The sequence below is a fragment of the Carassius auratus genome, chromosome 37 (genome assembly GCF_003368295.1).
Source record: "Carassius auratus strain Wakin chromosome 37, ASM336829v1, whole genome shotgun sequence".
Classification (NCBI taxonomy): domain Eukaryota; kingdom Metazoa; phylum Chordata; class Actinopteri; order Cypriniformes; family Cyprinidae; genus Carassius; species Carassius auratus.
The window spans coordinates 15,498,209-15,517,487 of NC_039279.1; the positions used below are offsets into that span (position 1 = coordinate 15,498,209).

General features: G+C 35.4%; 1 protein-coding gene across 1 annotated transcript in view; it reads left to right on the forward strand.

The window, feature by feature from the left end:
* The window catches only part of LOC113056339 (protocadherin-15-like), a 197,242-nt gene that overhangs the window by 71,733 nt on the left and 106,230 nt on the right, over nucleotides 1–19,279 (forward strand). The window contains exons 10-12 of the mRNA XM_026223068.1: nucleotides 11,023–11,131; nucleotides 11,687–11,799; nucleotides 17,695–17,901. Of these exons, the coding sequence (XP_026078853.1) occupies nucleotides 11,023–11,131; nucleotides 11,687–11,799; nucleotides 17,695–17,901 (429 nt within the window). The remainder of the gene's footprint in view (nucleotides 1–11,022; nucleotides 11,132–11,686; nucleotides 11,800–17,694; nucleotides 17,902–19,279) is intronic.

The following is a 19,279-nucleotide window of genomic DNA, read 5'->3' on the forward strand; positions in this document are numbered from 1 at the left end:
TCAGCCCATTTGCCCTATCCATGCTTGTCTGACAGCCAGAGTGAGCTCTATATCATGTTTACTCTAACATTTGGAGCCGTTTGACTTCAGGCCAGCAGATGCATCCAAGGACACATTTCAGAGGAGCTGTGTTGTGCGTGGCCAATGATTAGGTATTCTAAAGCTCAGCCACCTTTATCAGCTGTCAGAGAAGATGCACTCTGCTCTGTGTGCCATTACTCAGGTGGTCAGTTCACTCCACAGCTCCCCTTTTTTCACTTCCATGTGTCCCCCTCTGTCTGTACCCTCTGTGTTATTCTCTTTTTTTTCTATCTGCCTACTGTACTATATCATAATATGCTTCCTGTACTATTTTGGTCCCCATGCTATAGGCCAGTTGAAGTACTTAATGTACTAAATTATTTAGCCCATGTTCTTGCTAGATAAAAAAAGCCAACTTCAGAGAATACATTTAGCTGAAAGAGGGAAATAAAATAAATCTTTATACTGAGTGATATGACAAAAAAAAAAAAAATCATATATCATGATGTAAATAATTTTATCACGGCAAATGAGGAACATATGTGACCCTGAAGCACAAAACCAGTATTAAGTCGCAGGGGTATATTGTTAGGGATAGCAAAAATACATTCTATGGGTAAAAAAATTTTGATGCCAAAAATCATAAGGATATTTAGTAAGCATGTTCCATGAAGATATTTTTAGTGGATTTCCTACTGTAAACATATTAAATCTTAATTTGTTGATTAGTAACATGCATTGCTAAGAACGTCATTTGGACAGTTTTAAAGGCAATTATCTCAATAATTTAATAATATATATATATATATAATAACATTCAGATTCCAGATTTTCAAATTGTTGTATCTCAGCCAAATATTGCCCTATCCTAACAAACCATACATCAGTGGAAAGCTTATTATTATTATGCATGAATCTCAATTTTGAAAGATTTACCCTTATGACTGGTTTTGAGGTCCAGGGCCACATATAATATAATTATTTGGATATATAATATAAATATATACTGAAATTAAGTAAATGAATACCTTATGCATATTTATCTGTATCTTCAAATGTAATATTCATAAGAATATTTAATAATTTATTTATAATGACAATAATGTTTTATTTAATAATTTATGTATACAAAAAATTTAAATTTTGTATACATGTATATATGTGTGTTTGTTTATGTATATATTACATTTATAAATTAATCAGTCTTGTATAGCATCATATGCATAAAATAATATTTTCAGTGTGTGTGTTTGTGTGCGTGTGTGTAAATATGCACAAAAACACTTTTCATGAAAACGTAATACATATACATATATTGAATTTCAATTATACACATATATGTATAATATATATTGATATATATATTTATAAATGATGATATAATATGCTGTTTCATTTCAGATAAAGCTAAAGCAAAATTTGATATAAATATGATGTTTCAGAAATAGGTATAAATGCTTTTTTTTAAGGATGTGTAGGTATTTTACTGGAAAACAAGAGTGCTTTTGCAGTGTTCTTTCATATCACACAGCTTGCCTACAATGTACATGCATGCAAACAATCCTAAGCTCAAATTTACAGCATCCTCACAATCCTCTCTCTTTTTTTCTCTGAAAAAGCTTTTTCCTTTAAGAGACAACATATCTCTCAGCAAATCAGCAGAAGAGAGACACATCTGTTGCTTTCTTGCACAGCAGAATCACGTTTGGAAGGTTCGAGGAGCGTATAGACACTTTCACCCAGACAAACTGATCGTGTCTGACAGGTGTTTTATTCGGTTTCTGAGAGCCTCCTCCAATCCTAACACAACATGAAAGGTCGAGAAAATCCAGCCTCAAGTGGTGACCGCCTCGCGTTTGCCATCTTTTCCCTGCGCATGACATCTGAAATGGATACTACAGCTACTGAGTCAAATACCTTTGGGGAAACCAATGAGTATAAATGCCACACAGGGGGATCCAGGTCTAAAGAAATGAATAGCTTTTTTCAGAGTCTACTGGCCAATTTGGCTGAGCTACGGCTGTTGTATTATTGAGCATACACATGCAGGGTTTGCTGTAATGGCTTTTCCTCATTTCACCACACAGCTGAAATGATGTGAGAAAGCAGCGCTGGTTGTGGTCCAGGTGCTGTTTCATAAATCCTGTAATGGCGAGGATTAGGTAATCGTCTGCTTTTGCCATGTGTGTTTTACGTGTTGAGGGCATCCATCACTCTATCACCATCACAGAGGGTTCTGCAGTTTTACATGCTGAAAACTATCTATCTATCTGTCTGTCTGTCTGTCTGTCTGTCTGTAACACTTTACAGTAATGTTCATAAGTTAACAATAGTGAACTATTAGTTAACATGAACTAAGATGTTAACATGAACTAACATTTACTATTGCATTACTAAAATCAAAAGTTGCATTTGTAAACATTAATTCATGCACTGTGAACTACCATGAACTGATTAACTGTATTTTCATTACTTAGCATTAACAAAGATTGATAAATATTGTAATACATTTATTGTTAGTTCATGTTAGTTAATACATTAATGTTAACAAATGACACCTTATTGTAAAGCGTTACCTGTCTGTTTGTCAAATATCTTATTTATATTAGATTTTGATTGAACTTTATCTGAAAACAGGATATTTCAACATTAATATAATTTAGAAATATAATATACACATGAACATACACATATAATGCATATTAAATTAAATACAAGGCATTATATTTAATGAACATAATTTAGAAATATATAAACTGTATATGAACTGTATTATGTTTCATACATACACACACACACACACACACACACACACACACATATATAGATAGATAGATAGATAGATAGATAGATAGATAGATAGATAGATAGATAGATAGATAGATAGATAGATAGATAGATAGATAGATAGATAGATAGATAGATAGATATAATCATAAATTAATCATGAATAATAATAAAGCCTTACTGTGGTAAATGTTATTTTGCACTCAACAGACAGATTGTCAAATCGCTTTTTAACCGATTTAATAAGTTCTTTTTTATCCCAGCGGGGGTCTGAATGTGTTATATTGGAGTAGATGGTGCATGTGGACTCTCTGTGGAAAACTATCCTGGAGTCAGGCCAGTCTTATCTAAAGGGCAGTGAATAAGGATGAAAACACTTTTTTACACTCTAATTTGGTTATTTGGCCAGTTTATTGCTTCAGCGGCCTACTGTTGGGAGCTCGTGGTGGGAGGTTAATAAAACGGCAGTAATGAGTCACGTTCCTCATTAATTACTGTAATGAAAGACTGAGTTCAAAGACCCCATATGGGCTGAGCTCATCTCACCCCCTGGACACTTGGGCCAGAAACACAGTTAACACAGGTTCATAAATAAGCAACACAGCATTGGTATTTGGTAATATAAACTAATATTTTATTGTGCATCAAATCATAAGAATTTGACAGTGAAGACTGGAGTAATGATGCTGAAAATTTAAGGATGCCATCTCAGGAATAAATTACATTTTAAAATATATTTAAAATAACAGAAAACAGCTCATTTGAATTGTAATAATTGTTCCTAAAAGTTTACTTTATTTTTATCAAATAAATGCAGTGTTTTTGAGCATAAGAGACTTATTTCAGAAATCAAAAAAATTTTACCAACCCAAGAAATTTAGAACAGTTGTGTGTGTAGTGTAGGGGAAAGTTACTTTTAAAATTAATTTATTACAAAATTGCATTACTCCATAAAAATAGTAACTAATTGTTACTTGCAATGGAACTTGTGGTTCAACACTTTTGTTACTGTTAATGCATTACCCCCAACGCTGAATGTGTATGATTATAAGTCAAACTGTTTCACCACAACATTACTTGATATGACAACAAGAACTTAATTAAAACCCACTTGTGGTAACGCTGAGAATTGCATTACATTTTGAATTGCATTGTGACATATTTCATCCAACAGTTGCATGAGCTTGCATATAGGGAGAAGAGTTTGCATTCACTTAGGTATATTATGGCCCTTTGGGTGACATAACAACACTTAAATTCTGTTTGAAGAGCTAAAAATGGGTCTGTTCATATAAAGTTCAGTTATGAAAGCAAGTGACAACCGCATTCTATAACCAAAGTGACTACCAGCAATTTCCAAGGGTCATGATGGCTGAATGTTTAGCGTGTGTTCGGTTGTGAACAGCAGTCCACAATGAGCTGCCTGTCATGTCACTGACAAACATGTGACATAAAAGCTTTCGTCACGGGTTATAGTTTTGCTCTCAATCACTAATATTACTGGCTGTCAACCTCTGTCTGGTTAGAAAAAACAAAAAAACAAAACAAAAAAAACAACAACTTAATAACCACATACTGTATGTATATATATATATATATATATATATATGTGTGTGTGTGTGTGTGTGTGTGTGTGTGTGTGTGTGTGTGTGTGTGTGTGTGTGTGTTTGTGTGTGTGTGTTATAATATAAAAGTTGAAAAATTGCAACAACAGAAATATTTAATAAACATCTAATTTTATTAATAATCAATTATTCCAAATTCATATTTTAATCATTTAATGTTGTATTCTATTGTTATTCAATTAATCAATCAATCAATCAATTTTTTTTTTCCTGTGTGTGTGTGTGTGTGTGTGTGTGTGTGTGTGTGTGTGTGTGTGGTTATCTGTATTTTACAGTGGCTAGGTTAAAACATGGCTCATCCAATTGGAATTTAGATCCAGAATTATCTATTTATAATAACAAATACAATATTTGTAGACAGAGTATAGAGTCCTGACATTTGGTGTCTGTCACTATTGGCAAATTTATTTATTTATTTATTTTTTTTGCAAATGAGTGAAAAGGATTGAGAGTAGTTACCTGTTTATACTGTATTTGATGTGGTCCTACTGTAAGTTACATCTGTTAATGAATACATATGTTTTAACAACAAACTATAACTAAATATATTAAAATCTAAAGTAAATGAAGCTGAAATATAAATATCAAATATAAATATTACATTTAAAACTTAAAACATTTAAAAAAAAAGGTCTGGCCAATGTATGAAATATAAAACAAGTACTAATTGCTAAATTATTACAATTTTAATAAATTAAAGCCAAATAAAGCATTTTTTAATAATAGTAATAAAAATGACAAAATAACATATTGAAATTACTAAAACATAACTGGAAAGCAGTCTTTTATGTTACTATTCAAATGAGGGAGGTTTTATAAGATGTCTTATGAGATTTGTTTCCAATCTCTACAGTATACAATTTTGCCTGTTGTATGTGTTTTAGATTAAATAATTTCATGCATTTCAAAATATTGGTATTCATGTTCACGTGAACAAACATTGCTCTAGCAAATACAAATCAAAGCTATCTGCTTTACAGCCTAGTTTCTTTTTTTTCAAGGACAAATTCAAATGAAATGTGAGCTACTTTGGCTTACGATGACTTGCATAAGTAATATCAAATATATTACTGTAAATAAGTCATTTTCCCTTATGTATTTTCTCCCAGGATTATACACATGCAGCATTTGTGTGCATAATGGATGACTGGAAGAGTATTATGGATAATCACACCTAGCGAAGACCCCATGAGCTTGTGATTTACTGCTGTCAGAGGCATTATAATTACAGGGGCTGGGAATTACAGGGCAACCATGAGAAATAAATCTTAACCATGCTGATTTTCTGCTGCTGCTTATTAAGTCTAGGAGGAATACATGCATTTGTTTGTCCAGATACTATTTTTTCATGCAGCAAAGCCAAGACAGGACACTGTGTTCTGTTCTGATGAAAAAAAAAAAAAACAAAAAAAAAAAACAACAACTTTGAAATCTTATCTTTCTCCATAAATTTGGTGTTTGTCATTTGCAGATATTGAAAATATGTGTGGGACTAGTTTTCTAATGAGTTGCCAAATTTAGATTTTTACCTGTTCCCTTAAAAATAACAGTGCCAAAAGCAATTTCATAGAATAACCATTTTGGGTTTCCCAAGGAACCTTTCAACAAACAGTTCATAAAAGAAAAATACAGAGTTCTGGCATTGTCATCCGGTGTCTGGAAAGTGTCCGATCCCAATCTGGAACCCCTCCACCGCCAGTCCCCAAGTCAAGCCTGCTGCCGTCCGCAGCTCACCCAAGCTCAACAAATATTAATATGGCAAGCCCAATGAACATTAATATGGCAAGCCCAATGACCATTAATGCAGCAATCCTGCCAGCCCCAAAGCTCACTCTAGTGCCCACTCCTTGTAAGCACCTTCCAGAGGGCCCTACCGTGCCCATTCCTCATATGCACCTTCCAAAGCACCCTCAAGTGCCCGCTAATCCAGAGCTCACTTCAGTGTCGGCTCCAGCCCCAGAGTTTGCTCCAGTATTGGCCCAGACCATACCTCATGATCCCTGTCAAGCCCAGGGAGGGCTCCCTGTTTCTCATTAATCCCTGGGCGAGCGGCAGTCTCCGAATACAGCCCCGTAAATTTCCCCAAGTATTTCTCGGAGACTGCTCTGCCATGGCCTCCCGAGTCTCCTGCTCCACTGTGGCATCCTGAGTCCCCAGATCCACCATGGCGTCCTGAGTCCCCAGAGACATCATGGCCTCCCAAGTCCCCTGATCAGTGGTAGTGTTAATTTCGTCACCTATTTTTAATTTAGTCTTAGTCTTGTGCCAAATGTCCTTGTTAGTTTTAGTCATATTTAGTCATTCACATATCTTTTTTTGTTAGTCAAGTTTTAATCGACTAAAAGTCTCATCATTTTAGTCTAGTTTTTAGTCAAAAATGTTTAGTCTTTTTTTTTAAATAACACATTATTACTGAAATTATTACTGACAAACATTTCAGTAAAAAAAGTGTTTCACCTATCTCAAACATTTGTTAAATGTCATAATTACCTGACAAAATCCACTTGTTGAATGATTTTTGTTGAATGCAAATGTTAAACTTGTCTGGTTTTCAATTTCTGATTTAGGAGACACATTCACAAATGATTAACCTGATCACATTTTTTTTTTTTTTTTTTTTTTTTTTTACTTTGATACTGCTTTTAATCTTAATGCAAAGACCTGTCATCGGGACATAAAATGTCATGTAATTTAACACAAAAAGCCTGCCTAGACGGGGGACTTGCGCTCATGATTTTTATTTTAATTTTTGAGCAGCGTGTGAACGAATTCTTTCTATGCACATACTATTTTATTTCTTGATAACAGACCACTGCTAACTACAGTATAACACACAAATATCGAGCCTCTTCCTTTGACCTAGCATGTTGTCATCGCTCGTCACTCGTGTTCGCTTTGGGTGTTGTGTGTTCAGTAGTGTGGTGTTGCAGCCACAGGCTGGCAGCAACAGGAGTATGACACCTATAACAGCGCGAAGCTGCAGACTCGTTCTGAATATTTTAAAGATGTAACAGCTGATGAAAAAGCAGAGACGAGAGGCGAGAGATTTTATCTTAGTTTTTATTTTATACAAAACATTTTCGTCTCATCTTTTTTCATCAACAATAATGCATGTTAATTTAGTCTTAGTCAGTGTTTTTGGACAGTGGTGCAGTCTTGTCCTCTTTACACTGCTGCGTTTAAGCGATCTTTGTCACTAAGGATGTAAATTTTTGATAATTTCCATGATTGATCATCGTTTATATCAATGATCAATTCACCTTAATGCAGCAAAATGCATCTATTGCAACGGCACAGTCACTGTTGTGGCAGGATGTATAAAACACACTCAAAAAAAAAAAAGCTTTTTCACCCGAATTAAAGGGGGTTTAGTTTGCATAAAATGTTAGTAGCATGATTATAAAATGAATGGATGATTATGATCATTTGATGAAATGAAGAGAGCGCGCCATAGATTTGAGATCGTTTTACTGACCGCTGAAGGCGCCTCTTTAAAAGGTTTCCTGGTGCTTGTTGTTGTATTTTAAAACACAATTGCAATGTTAATCCATTACACTCAGATGTACGTCACTGTAAAAAAAAAAAGATAAAAACAGAAGTTTCTTCTGTTTGGTGACAACTTTAAGCTTGTGTCAGGCATTTTGCTTGTCAATGTTTGTTTGTCTCAAGATCCTGCCTCCCAAATGGACAAAAGCTCTTCCAGAACAGAGTTTTGGCACAGCTATCTTGAGAATTATTTTCTCCTTGCTCTTTGCTGACTTGCAGAGCAGTTTTTTTTTCTTTTTCCTGGCAGCTTTATTTTCACCAAGGCATCTCTGAGTTCACCCACGCCACTCACTGTAACACTGTCATTTTCCAGAGGCGGTTTGAATTATAGATGAGCATATTTACTGACTGGTAATATTATGGCTGAGACAGAGAGAGAGGCAGGGGGAGATTTTCTTATCCCTCTGGCTCAGGAAATGTGGAAGACGGGTCTCTGGAGCTCATAAACAAGAGAAGGAAAATGTGGCCTTGAATTCTGTGAACAAACATCTGCAGCTCATTTGGAGTAAGGAATTACAGGAATGTTGATTCAGCTTCTCACATTTGATCATTGTGTTTTCGCTTTGTCCCCTGATAAATTTATGTGGTGTGGATCTCCCCTCGCCATCTGCTTTCTTCTAAATTTGCAATTATGTTGCACGTTGCGATGACGTAACATGACATTGCCAAAATGCCTTTATTGCTATTCTGCCATGACAGAGGAATACTGTGTCATTATTGCTTATTTTGTGTCATAGTTTTAATTATTTTATTTTTTCTTGTTGTCTAGTAAAAATTAGTGCACAATGTCTTAATGTGTTGTGCCATAAGTGTATAAATACTTGTATCTTTTGTTTATTATTAATGGAAACATAACGTGTGTGCAGATTTATTAACTGCACCTATATTCTATGATGTGATGATAAAAAGAAAACAAGTCTTATGTCATTTGTCCTGATAAGACATGGGGTGGAGGGCATTAAAAGGATGACATTCTTGAAAAGAAAACCTAAAATAGTTAGCATAATCTTGGCATAATATTTTAGTGGATTTTATTTATTTTTTTTATTAATCATTTTATATATATTTTTATTTCTTTTTTTATTTTAGAAAATTATGTATTTAATTTTTATTTTATGAAGAAGAAAAAAAAGCAGTAAAGCATACACTCACCTGAAGGATTATTAGGAGCACCATACTAATACTGTGTTTGACCCCCTTTCGCATTCAGAACTGCCTTAATTCTACGTGTCATTGATTCAACAAGGTGCTGAAAGCATTCTTTAGAAATATTGTCCCATATTGATAGGATAGGATCTTGCAGTTGATGGAGATTTGTGGGATGCACATCCAGGGCACGAAGCTCCCGTTCCACCACATTCCAGAGATGCTCTGTTGGGTTGAGATCTGGTGACTGTGGAGGCCATTTTAGTACAGTGAACTTATCGTCATGTTCAAGAAACCAATTTGAAATGATTCAAGCTTTGTGAAATGGTGCATTATCCTGCTGGAAGTAGCAATCAGAGGATGGGTACATGGTGGTCATAAAGGGATGGACATGGTCAGAAACAATGCTCAGTTAGGCCGTGGCATTTAAACGATGCTCAATTGGCGCTAAGGGGCCTAAAGTGTGCACCGTTTAAGGGACCTAAAGAAAACATCCCCACACCATTACACCACCACCACCGGCCTGCACTGTGCTAACAAGGCATGTTGGATCCATGTTCTCATTCTGTTTACACCAAATTCTGACTCTACCATCTGAATGTCTCAACATAAATCGGGACTCATCAGATCAGGGAACATTTTTCCAGTCTTCAACTGTCCATTTTTGGTGAGCTCGTGCAAATTGTAGCCTCTTTTTCCTATTTGTAGTTAAGATGAGTGGTACCCGGTGGGGTCTTCTGCTGTCGTAGCCCATCCGTATAAGGTTGTATGTGTTGTGGCTTCACAAATGCTTTGCTGCATACCTCGGTTGTAACGAGTGGTTATTTCAGTCAAAGTTGCTCTTGTATCAGCTTGAATCAGTCGGCCCATTCTCCTCTGACCTCTAGCATCAACAAGGCATTTTCGCCTACAGGACTGCCGCATACTGGATGTTTTTCCCTTTTCATACCATTCTTTGTAAACCCTAGAAGTGGTTGTGCGTGAAAATCCCAGTAACTGAGCAGATTGTGAAATACTCAGACCGGCCCGTCTGGCAACAACTATGCCACGCTCAAAATTTCTAAAATCACCTTTCTTTCCCATTCTGACATTCAGTTTGGAGTTCAGGAGATTGTCTTGACCAGGAACACACCCCTAAATGCATTGAAGCAATGTGATTGGTTGATTAGATAATTGCATTAATGAGAAATTGAACAGGTGTTTCTAATAATCCTTTAGGTGAGTGTACATTGGTATGAAAAAAAGGAAATTATATCATAGTCCAAGTTATTAAAAAAAACACATTAAAAAGATTTTTTCTTGAATATATATATCTATATATATATATATATATATATATATATAAATTTACAGTATATTTTCATAGTCATGAAAATAAAGAAAACTTTTTGAATGAGAAGGTGTGTCCAAACTTTTGGTCTGTACTGTATATATATATATATATATATATATATATATATATAGAGAGAGAGAGAGAGAGAGAGAGAGAGAGAGAGAGAGAGAGAGAGAGAGAGAGAGAGAGAGAGAGAGAGAGAGAGAGAGAGAGAGAGAGAGAGAGAGAGAGAGAGAGACCTTACAAATAAATAACATTATTTGTAAAATAAATAAATAAAATATAACAACAATTATAATACTTTTAAACTTAAAAAGAATATATACAAAGGAAAATATTTAAATATAAATAATGTTAACACTCACATTTATTCAACGTTTTAAGGGAACCATTTCAGTACTTTTTTACATGATGTTTATCAGAGTCATTACATTTACAACATTTCTTGGTTTTCAAGTTTTTCAAAATCAACATGAATGCCAAGTGAACCTTTTTAGAAAGTTTTCTTTTCTTCTCTCTCCCAGTGTAAATGACGTAAGAATCTTCTCTGTGTCTCCTCTCCAGAGCCGCATAAATCCTGTCAACGTGACTCCTCCCATTCAAGCTGTGGATCAAGACCGAAACATCCAACCTCCGTCAGACCGCCCAGGAATCCTGTACTCGATTCTCATCGGTAAGTCTTTGTCAGGTTCTCTATACTCTATATTGAGTCGCTACTGGCATACAAGTCCTCACTATGCAGGAAACAGTGGTATTCCAGGAGAGGCAGAGTGGGGCAGCGGGTCAGAAATACAGCAGGAGTTAAATGCATTTATGCCATGGGCAAGGTGCGCCTACCCACTGTGCTTTGAGATGAAACCTGGAAGCGGAGCAGCAGGCTCAGGGAACCCACCGCTCGCGACCTGAACTAAAGTGCACCGCCGAAATGGTTAGACCTCCAGTCAGGGATATGTCAGAACATATTGTAGGCCACAGCCGTGTTGCTCAATATGACAACAGCCTCATGCTTAGAACTATCAACCAAGCACTTTTGTTTATAGAGGAAATGCATTAGTGGTTTTATTTTGCCTTTCTGTTTGAAGTATGGCTATGAAAACAAATACGCTACTGTGTATGCCTCAAAATCATGGTGCCCTGGTGAGTTATTATGTTCAATGTTGAACTTTTGAATAGAAGTCCTTCATCTTATGTGTTGCTTTATTTCTTCCTCAACCTTCTGTTTTTGTAGGGAAACCTGTGTCATATGCAGTGTATTTCTCCTTGAATCAGACCACAGCTGAGCTCCAGCTCCTGAAGCCCATCAACAGGGAACAGTACCAGCATTTCAACTTGGTAATCAAGGTAATAATGACAACATCAGCAATACAACGTTATATATGAATGAATGAAATGAATGCCTGAATGCCAGGAAAATCACTGAAAAAAAAGGTATAATTTTTGATAACATGATTTTCAAGAAAATCTGTTAAATTAAGGGTCAAACATTAAGAAATGTAAAAAGTATAACCCTTTAGATGAAACATGCATGCAGATGAACAAATGCCTTGATGATGAGCAACAGTTAAAAATTCATTAAATTAAATTTCAAACATCAGGAAATTATGCATACATATATATATATATATATATATATATATATATATATATATATATATATATATATATATATATATATATATATATAAACACCTGTATCCAAATGTATCCAGTTATTATGGATGACTAGGAATTTGTGGTGAATTCATGAACTTTAATTGTTTAAAAAGTGTACCCTGGACACAGCAAGAATACAATATCTTCATGCTTAATTGTGAAATGATAACGATATCTGACATGATTTCCATATGATATGATTTCCATCATTGTGAATTATGACTTTAATTTTCTTTCCAGTATTTTAAAACATATGTGACAGGGTTATAAAAATGTACCGTATTCTAGGAATGACTCAGATCCCAAAGGGGTAATTGTGGAATTGAGGCGAGCATGTTCATGACTGTAGAAACTGAACGTCAGGGTCTAGAATGTTAGTTTACACAGGTACGGGGTGATGATCCGTAAAGATCACTGTACATGCCATCGGCCTTTTCACAGTGGGAAGCATGAGGGGGACATGGAATGGGTGTTGAATCCTTTAGCTCTTCTCAGGATCAGAGGGAACAAGACTAGCTGCGTACAGGGATACTGCTTTGGCTTCATGAGTGTGAATCAAATCAATCGTAATTGAATACATGAATAAGCTTGACAATATTTACTCACTCTCACATCATTCCAAACCCGTATGATTTTCTTTTGGGGAACACAAAAGGAGTGTGAAGGTGATTTGAGGACTGCAATCAACTTCTACATTTTCAGACTGTTCATCTCACAGAATTACTGAATGACTTCATGAATGTAGTGCACTTGTTATATGCAGCATTTACTTGATACTTCCATGCCGCTTTGGTGCTTTTATGTGTTTTTTGGAGCATTCAGCCCCTGGCCACTGCCTGCTTTAGGTGTATGGAAAAGAGAAGCGTGAACATTATTTTGACTGTGAAACAGCAGTTTTAACAAAGTCTTACCGGTTTGAAACTGAGTGAGGGAGAGTAAATGATGACAGGATTCATATTCTATTAGTTTCTGGATGAAGCAATTCAGGTTCAGTCCTTATATTGCTATGTCTGACACTCTCTCCCTTCTAGCCCTGTTTAAAGTGTCTGTGTATAGCAGGGTTTATTTGGAATGAACAAAATGAGCAGAATATACAGAGGAAAAATTTTCCCCCTGACTGCTCAAGCCAAACTAACTCCGTTGTCCAGTTGGTCTCGGTCTTTCACAATACCAGTTATAGAATATGTATTTGCCTGTTAGACCTTTTCCATTATGTAAAAATAAGCAGCACTTTAAGGGCACGATTTATCCACACACCGTAGAGCGTGCTGAAAACCTGAAAAAGAATATGTAAACCATTCTCTATATGTAAAGCTGACATAAAATACTATTTACCCTATTTATAATCCTGAGTTGATTGATTGATGACAACAACAATAATAATAATAAATGAAATTAATTATATACTTTACACTGTATCACAGACTGCCTGATGCAGTATTATTATTATTATTATTATTATTATTATTATTATTATTATTATTATTATTATTATTATTATTATACAGTGTGTATGAGCGTGTGTGTGTGCACATGTTTTTCTATACTGGTGGGGAATTAAAACCCGAATACACACACCAACTCATTGGGACTTGTGTCACCGTGGGGGACCTAAATTGAGGTCCTCATGGGTACAAAAAATTTGAAATCATACAGAATTAGATTTTTTTTAGATTGTGAAAAATGCTGAACGTTTTCTGTGAGGGTAGGTTACATGTAGGGTTGGTGTAGGGCGAAATAAAAAAACAGTCTGTACACTATAAAAACCATTAAGCCTGTGGGAAGACCCCATAAACCATCAATACCAACTGTGTGTGTGTGTTTTTGGACAATATGATTTTTGCATTTTGTCTACTCACCAATAATCTGAGTGCTTCATAAACATGTTTTGTTACCACAACCAAAAAAAATTAAAAATTGTTAACTAGGTTCGATGTATTCATGAATGTTCTGCAGTTATACTAAGATCAAATGAATGATATACTTCACACTGCATCACAGACTGCTAGGTACAGTAGTTTTGCCTCTGCAAATCATTGTAAGATCAGCAACATAGTAACTCTTTAGTTTTTCCTAAGGGAATTTCAGTTGTAGCACCACATAAAAGCAGTCCTACTGTGACAACAGCATGTCAGCCTGCCAGTCAAGATCTCGGTTTCAAAGCAAAGGCAATGGGGCTGAGCCCCCATTTGAGTCCCCTCAAAATCCAATCACGTAGCCCGTACGCTACAAGAATCCCAAAATCCGTCTGTTTGCACTTATCTGTCAGTGTAATACATCTGATATAGAATGGTTCCAAAGTATATGGACACTTAAGCCACACTTATGAATGATATTGCATTAGATCAAACTCAGAATTTCAGCATCATGCCATTTTAATGTTTCAAATGCATCAGACTGTCAGTCAACTGACTGTGTGTGTATGTATGTGTAAACTACCTTGCCATGAACCATATACATTTTACCACAAAAAAAAATAAAATAAATAAATAAATATTATACATCGTTTCATATTTTCATGAATTCAATTTCTATTTAAGCATGAAAGTTAATCTAGTTGATACAATAAACCTCATATTATGATAAGATGCATATTTATCACACTGGATGCTGTATATTCATTCATATTTACAGTTCAGCAATTCTTGTTGATTTTCATTATGTCCTCTCTACCTTTAAATGTCAGTCTGAACCTGTCCTTGGGCCTACATTGAAACTGTCTAGAAATACGTGCTGTCACTCAGATGGCTAAAGCTGATTTTCCTCAGTTTCTAATGTGAGAGTGATGATATAGTCAGCCCACAGCTTAAGGACTTTTCTATAGTGTTTTACTATTTATATATTTGTCAGTAAACTGCAACAATAAGGATAATGCTTTAGTTCCGCACACCATTATAGATGGATTTTTCCATCAGATTTTGGGTTATTGCAGAAAATAAGCTCTGCGATGATTGAAGGTTTGTTGTTCTTACAAATTTTGATCGTCATGATAAACCCTAAGTAAATACTATCATCAGGAGTAAAAAGCTCAACTTAGAATATTAAAGAAACTACACCTCAGCGTCTCCAGCATTGCTCTTCTGACAACTCATTCAGTCTTCATTTAAAATACATTTTGAAAGTTTGAGTTTGCAAAAGCATGATAATAAACAAAGTGTGATTGTGAGACTAATGAGTATATGAGTTTTCCAGTTTAGAATGATGGTGTTTAATATCCCAGAGAACCTTTATAATCACATTTAACTACTTGTTAGCAACCACCCTTTTCAAGGCAAACTATATGGGTGTATTACCATATAACGTGGAAATACCTTGAGCTTGTGTTTACCCGATACCTTACTTTAGGCATTTAAAAAAGAAACCTTATTAAATACAGGACAATTGAGTAAGAAGTGCTAAAATGCCTTACATAAGGTATACTTAACTAAGAACCTTTCAGGAAACACATATTATGGACAAAGTATAGCTTAAAGCAGTGTTTTCTGGTCCACCACCTTACTCTGATTAAACTCCACATTTTTTAACTACAATAACTACAGGTGCATCTCAATAAATTAGAATGTCGTGGAAAGGTTCATTTATTTCAGCAATTCAACTCAAATTGTGAAACTCGGGTATTAAATAAATTCTATGCACACAGACTGAAGTAGTTTAAGTCTTTGGTTCTTTTAATTTTGATGATTTTGCCTCACATTTAACAAAAACCCACCAATTCACTATCTCAACAAATTTGAATATGGTGACATGCCAATCAGCTAATCAACTCAAAAACACCTGCAAAGGTTTCCTGAACCTTCAAAATGGTCTCTCAGTTTGGTTCACTAGGCTACACAATCATGGGGAAGACTGCTGATCTGACAGTTGTCCAGAAGACAGTCATTGACACCCTTCACAAGAAGGGTAAGCCACAAACATTCATTGCCAAAGAAGCTGGCTGTATACAGAGTGCTGTATCAAAGCATGTTAACAAAGTTGAGTGGAAGGAAAAAAGTGTGGAAGAAAAAGATGCACAACCAACTGAGAGAACCACAGCCTTATGGGGATTGTCAAGCAAAATGGATTCAAGAATTTAAGTGAACTTCACAAGGAATGGGCTGAGGCTGGGGTATTTGGGGAATTTGGCTACAGTTGTCGTATTCCTCTTGTTAAGCCACTCCTGAACCACAGACAATGTCAGAGGTGTCTTACCTGGGCTAAGGAGAAGATGAACTCGACTGTTGCCCAGTAGTCCAAAGACTGTTGCCCTTAGACTGAATGGTCATTTTTTCTTCTTCTACAGTCCCTCCAATTTTCCTTGCAGGCATGTATTTTAAGTGGCTGTATCCTGTTTGTAAGTACCATATATAAGGGCTTGAGACTGCTTTTAGCTAAAACTTCCCCATTGACTACACGTTGCGGGTTTGGATTTTCTGCATCGCCAATCCATGTAAACCCAAAACCAATGGAACTGTTGCTGTATTTGCATTTTTTACTTGATATCTTCCAACTCTCTAGGGTAGGCCTAATTATCGTCAATGGTTCTCTGTTGGATCTCTGTGTTCCTTCCTCTTCACCTTGTTCGTTGTCCTCTGAGTCCATTTGATCAGGTTTCTCCATATAACCAAGACCAGTGCACAGCTCCCTTGACTTCTTTAAAGAGCCAGTTTTTAACCAGGTGTATATTTTGATGAATATAGTTAGTAAAAAAAAAAATAAAAAAAAAAAAAAAAAATTAAAAATGAATTATCACTTAGTGCCTAATGTGAAAGGGCAGTGCTATTATGATGCAGACGTGTAATGGCAAAATTAAATCAAGAGTAATTTGTAGGTTGTAATGTGAATTAGTTTTTTTCTTAATAAAGAAAATGATAAATACTTAAGGTAAATACGTAAAAATAATAAAGAGACCATTTTTACACCATTACAATCTTGCACATCCCACTTTGGGAGCCACTGGCTTAAAGTATAACTTAAGAATGACGTAGCATTAAGAAGGTTTTGGGAAACGCAGCCCAGAGCTGTTTTTGACAAGGTAAAAGGTGATGTTTTAAACAACCATTGAGGAATTTTAACCATAGTATGTTACAGACATTTTATGAAGACCCTTAATAATCATACTAACTTGAGGAAAATGGACGTGTGATGTCCCCTTCAAAAAGTACATTAATTGTAATGTCTACATGAAAGCTTTAAACCAAAACCACTTTGTGACATTTTAATCCTAAGACCTGTTCAGGATTTTCATACGTTACATTTTTATTCAAGTTTCATATAGCTGTAAGACTTATAAATGCATACTGTTGGTGAGGTAGGAATTTTAGCAGTAGTTACTCCACTACATTTTCAGGCGCTCCGAGCACTTGGGTGCATGCCAGATTCTGAGAGAATTAAGTTTGGGAATGACCTGAATTAATCAGCCATGGTCTTTATTTAATTAAGAGGGGCAAGTCTGTAGATAGTGTTAAGCCCTCGTATGCTCATAGAGGCTTATCGCATTGCCCTTATTATATGTGCAGCATACGGTAATCCAAAAAAGCTGTGTTTCACACCAGTATTCCATTTTTGAGTCAGAATCTTTCAACTTATGGCATTTTTTTTTTCTAGGCAGAGCAGGATAACGGACACCCTCTTCCGGCATTCGCTAATCTCCACATTGAGGTGCTTGATGAGAACAATCAGGCGCCGTACTTCCAGGTGGCCACTTATCATGGATTCATCTCGGAGGCTGCTCCGCTGGGCACAACTATCTCGAGCAGTGCCAATCTCTCCACCCCCCTCACCATTATCGCCCTGGATAATGACATTGAGGAGGTGAGGAGTCTCTCTTTCTGTGCTTGTGCTCAGACGGCAATCACTTTCGCGTGTCCTGAGGAGTGTGTGTATGTGTGTGTATAGAAATGTTCCTCTGAAGTTAACCAAAGCTCCTGCTCTATCGAGCATTTCGAAAAGCAAATTAAAATTGAAACAAGCTTCAGAAATACAGTCTTGTGCTAATGTTCTCTGGAGTGTTCACTCTTTGCAATTATCTCTGCTTTATAGATGGCAAAGTACTTATAGCCGACTCTGCTATGACAGTCGTATTCTGCTTTAAAGGGACAGTGCATCCAAAAATTTAAATTCTATTAATTAGTCACCCTCAAGTCATTCTTTCACATAAAAGAAGATATTCTGAAGAATGTTCTTGCTGCTCTTTTCCATGCTACATCTTTCATAAATTGTTATACTAGTATTGTGTATGCTACTGGGCTATTGTGTTAAGTTTAGAATAATTAGAATTATTTTTTAATGGTTTCAAAAAAAAAAAAAAAAAAAAAAAAACTGAACATTTTGTAAAATATCTTCTTTTATGTTTCATGAAAGAAACAGTCGTACAGGTTTGAAATGACAATAAGGCTGAGTTAACAATGCACATTTTTATTTATGGGTGAACTGTCTCTTTAATACTATCAGTTTTAGAGATGGAAAATGCTGTAATGTCAAGCATATGTTTTGTCTCCCACCTAAAGCTGAATCTCGGTGATGTGCCTGTAGGTATTATTGAAATTAGTGAGAGATGTGTGAAGTGAAAAGCTCTTGTTTGCCTTTTCTCTCTTTCTCATTTGTTCTGTGCTGTCTTTTTGTATCATTCAGTTTGCTTAATGGTTTGCATGATTATTGTCCTGTGTCTTGTTTATTGATTTTCATTTACATTTTTGGCTGACTGGCAATTGATCTAATGTATGTCATTCATAATTTGGTAAATTTGGAGGACTGCATTCAGCTGGGAAAAAATCTGGAGCATAATGAGAAATTGTTAGTGGAGTTGCAAACAACATTATTATTTAATGCCTCAAACTTTGACACTGTTAATGGAGTTATTCAAACAAACAGAGCCACGTTTTGATAGCATCAAAAACATACAGGTTTAAATGGCTATAGATAATGGTGGGAATGAGAGCACCACATGAAATACCAGCATTCATATAGATGGAAAGCGGTTACTCAATCAGAATTGTTAACATTGAAACAGTGACAGTGTGAATGTCACAGATTGTGACAGTGAAATTTTTTTTTTTTTTTTTTTTTTTTTTTTTGTGACAAAAGATGCTTATAATGTTACAAATAATTTATAATTCAAATAAAATCTGTTATTTAGAACCTTTTATTAATCAAATAATACTGAAAAAATGTTTTCAGAAAAAATATGCAG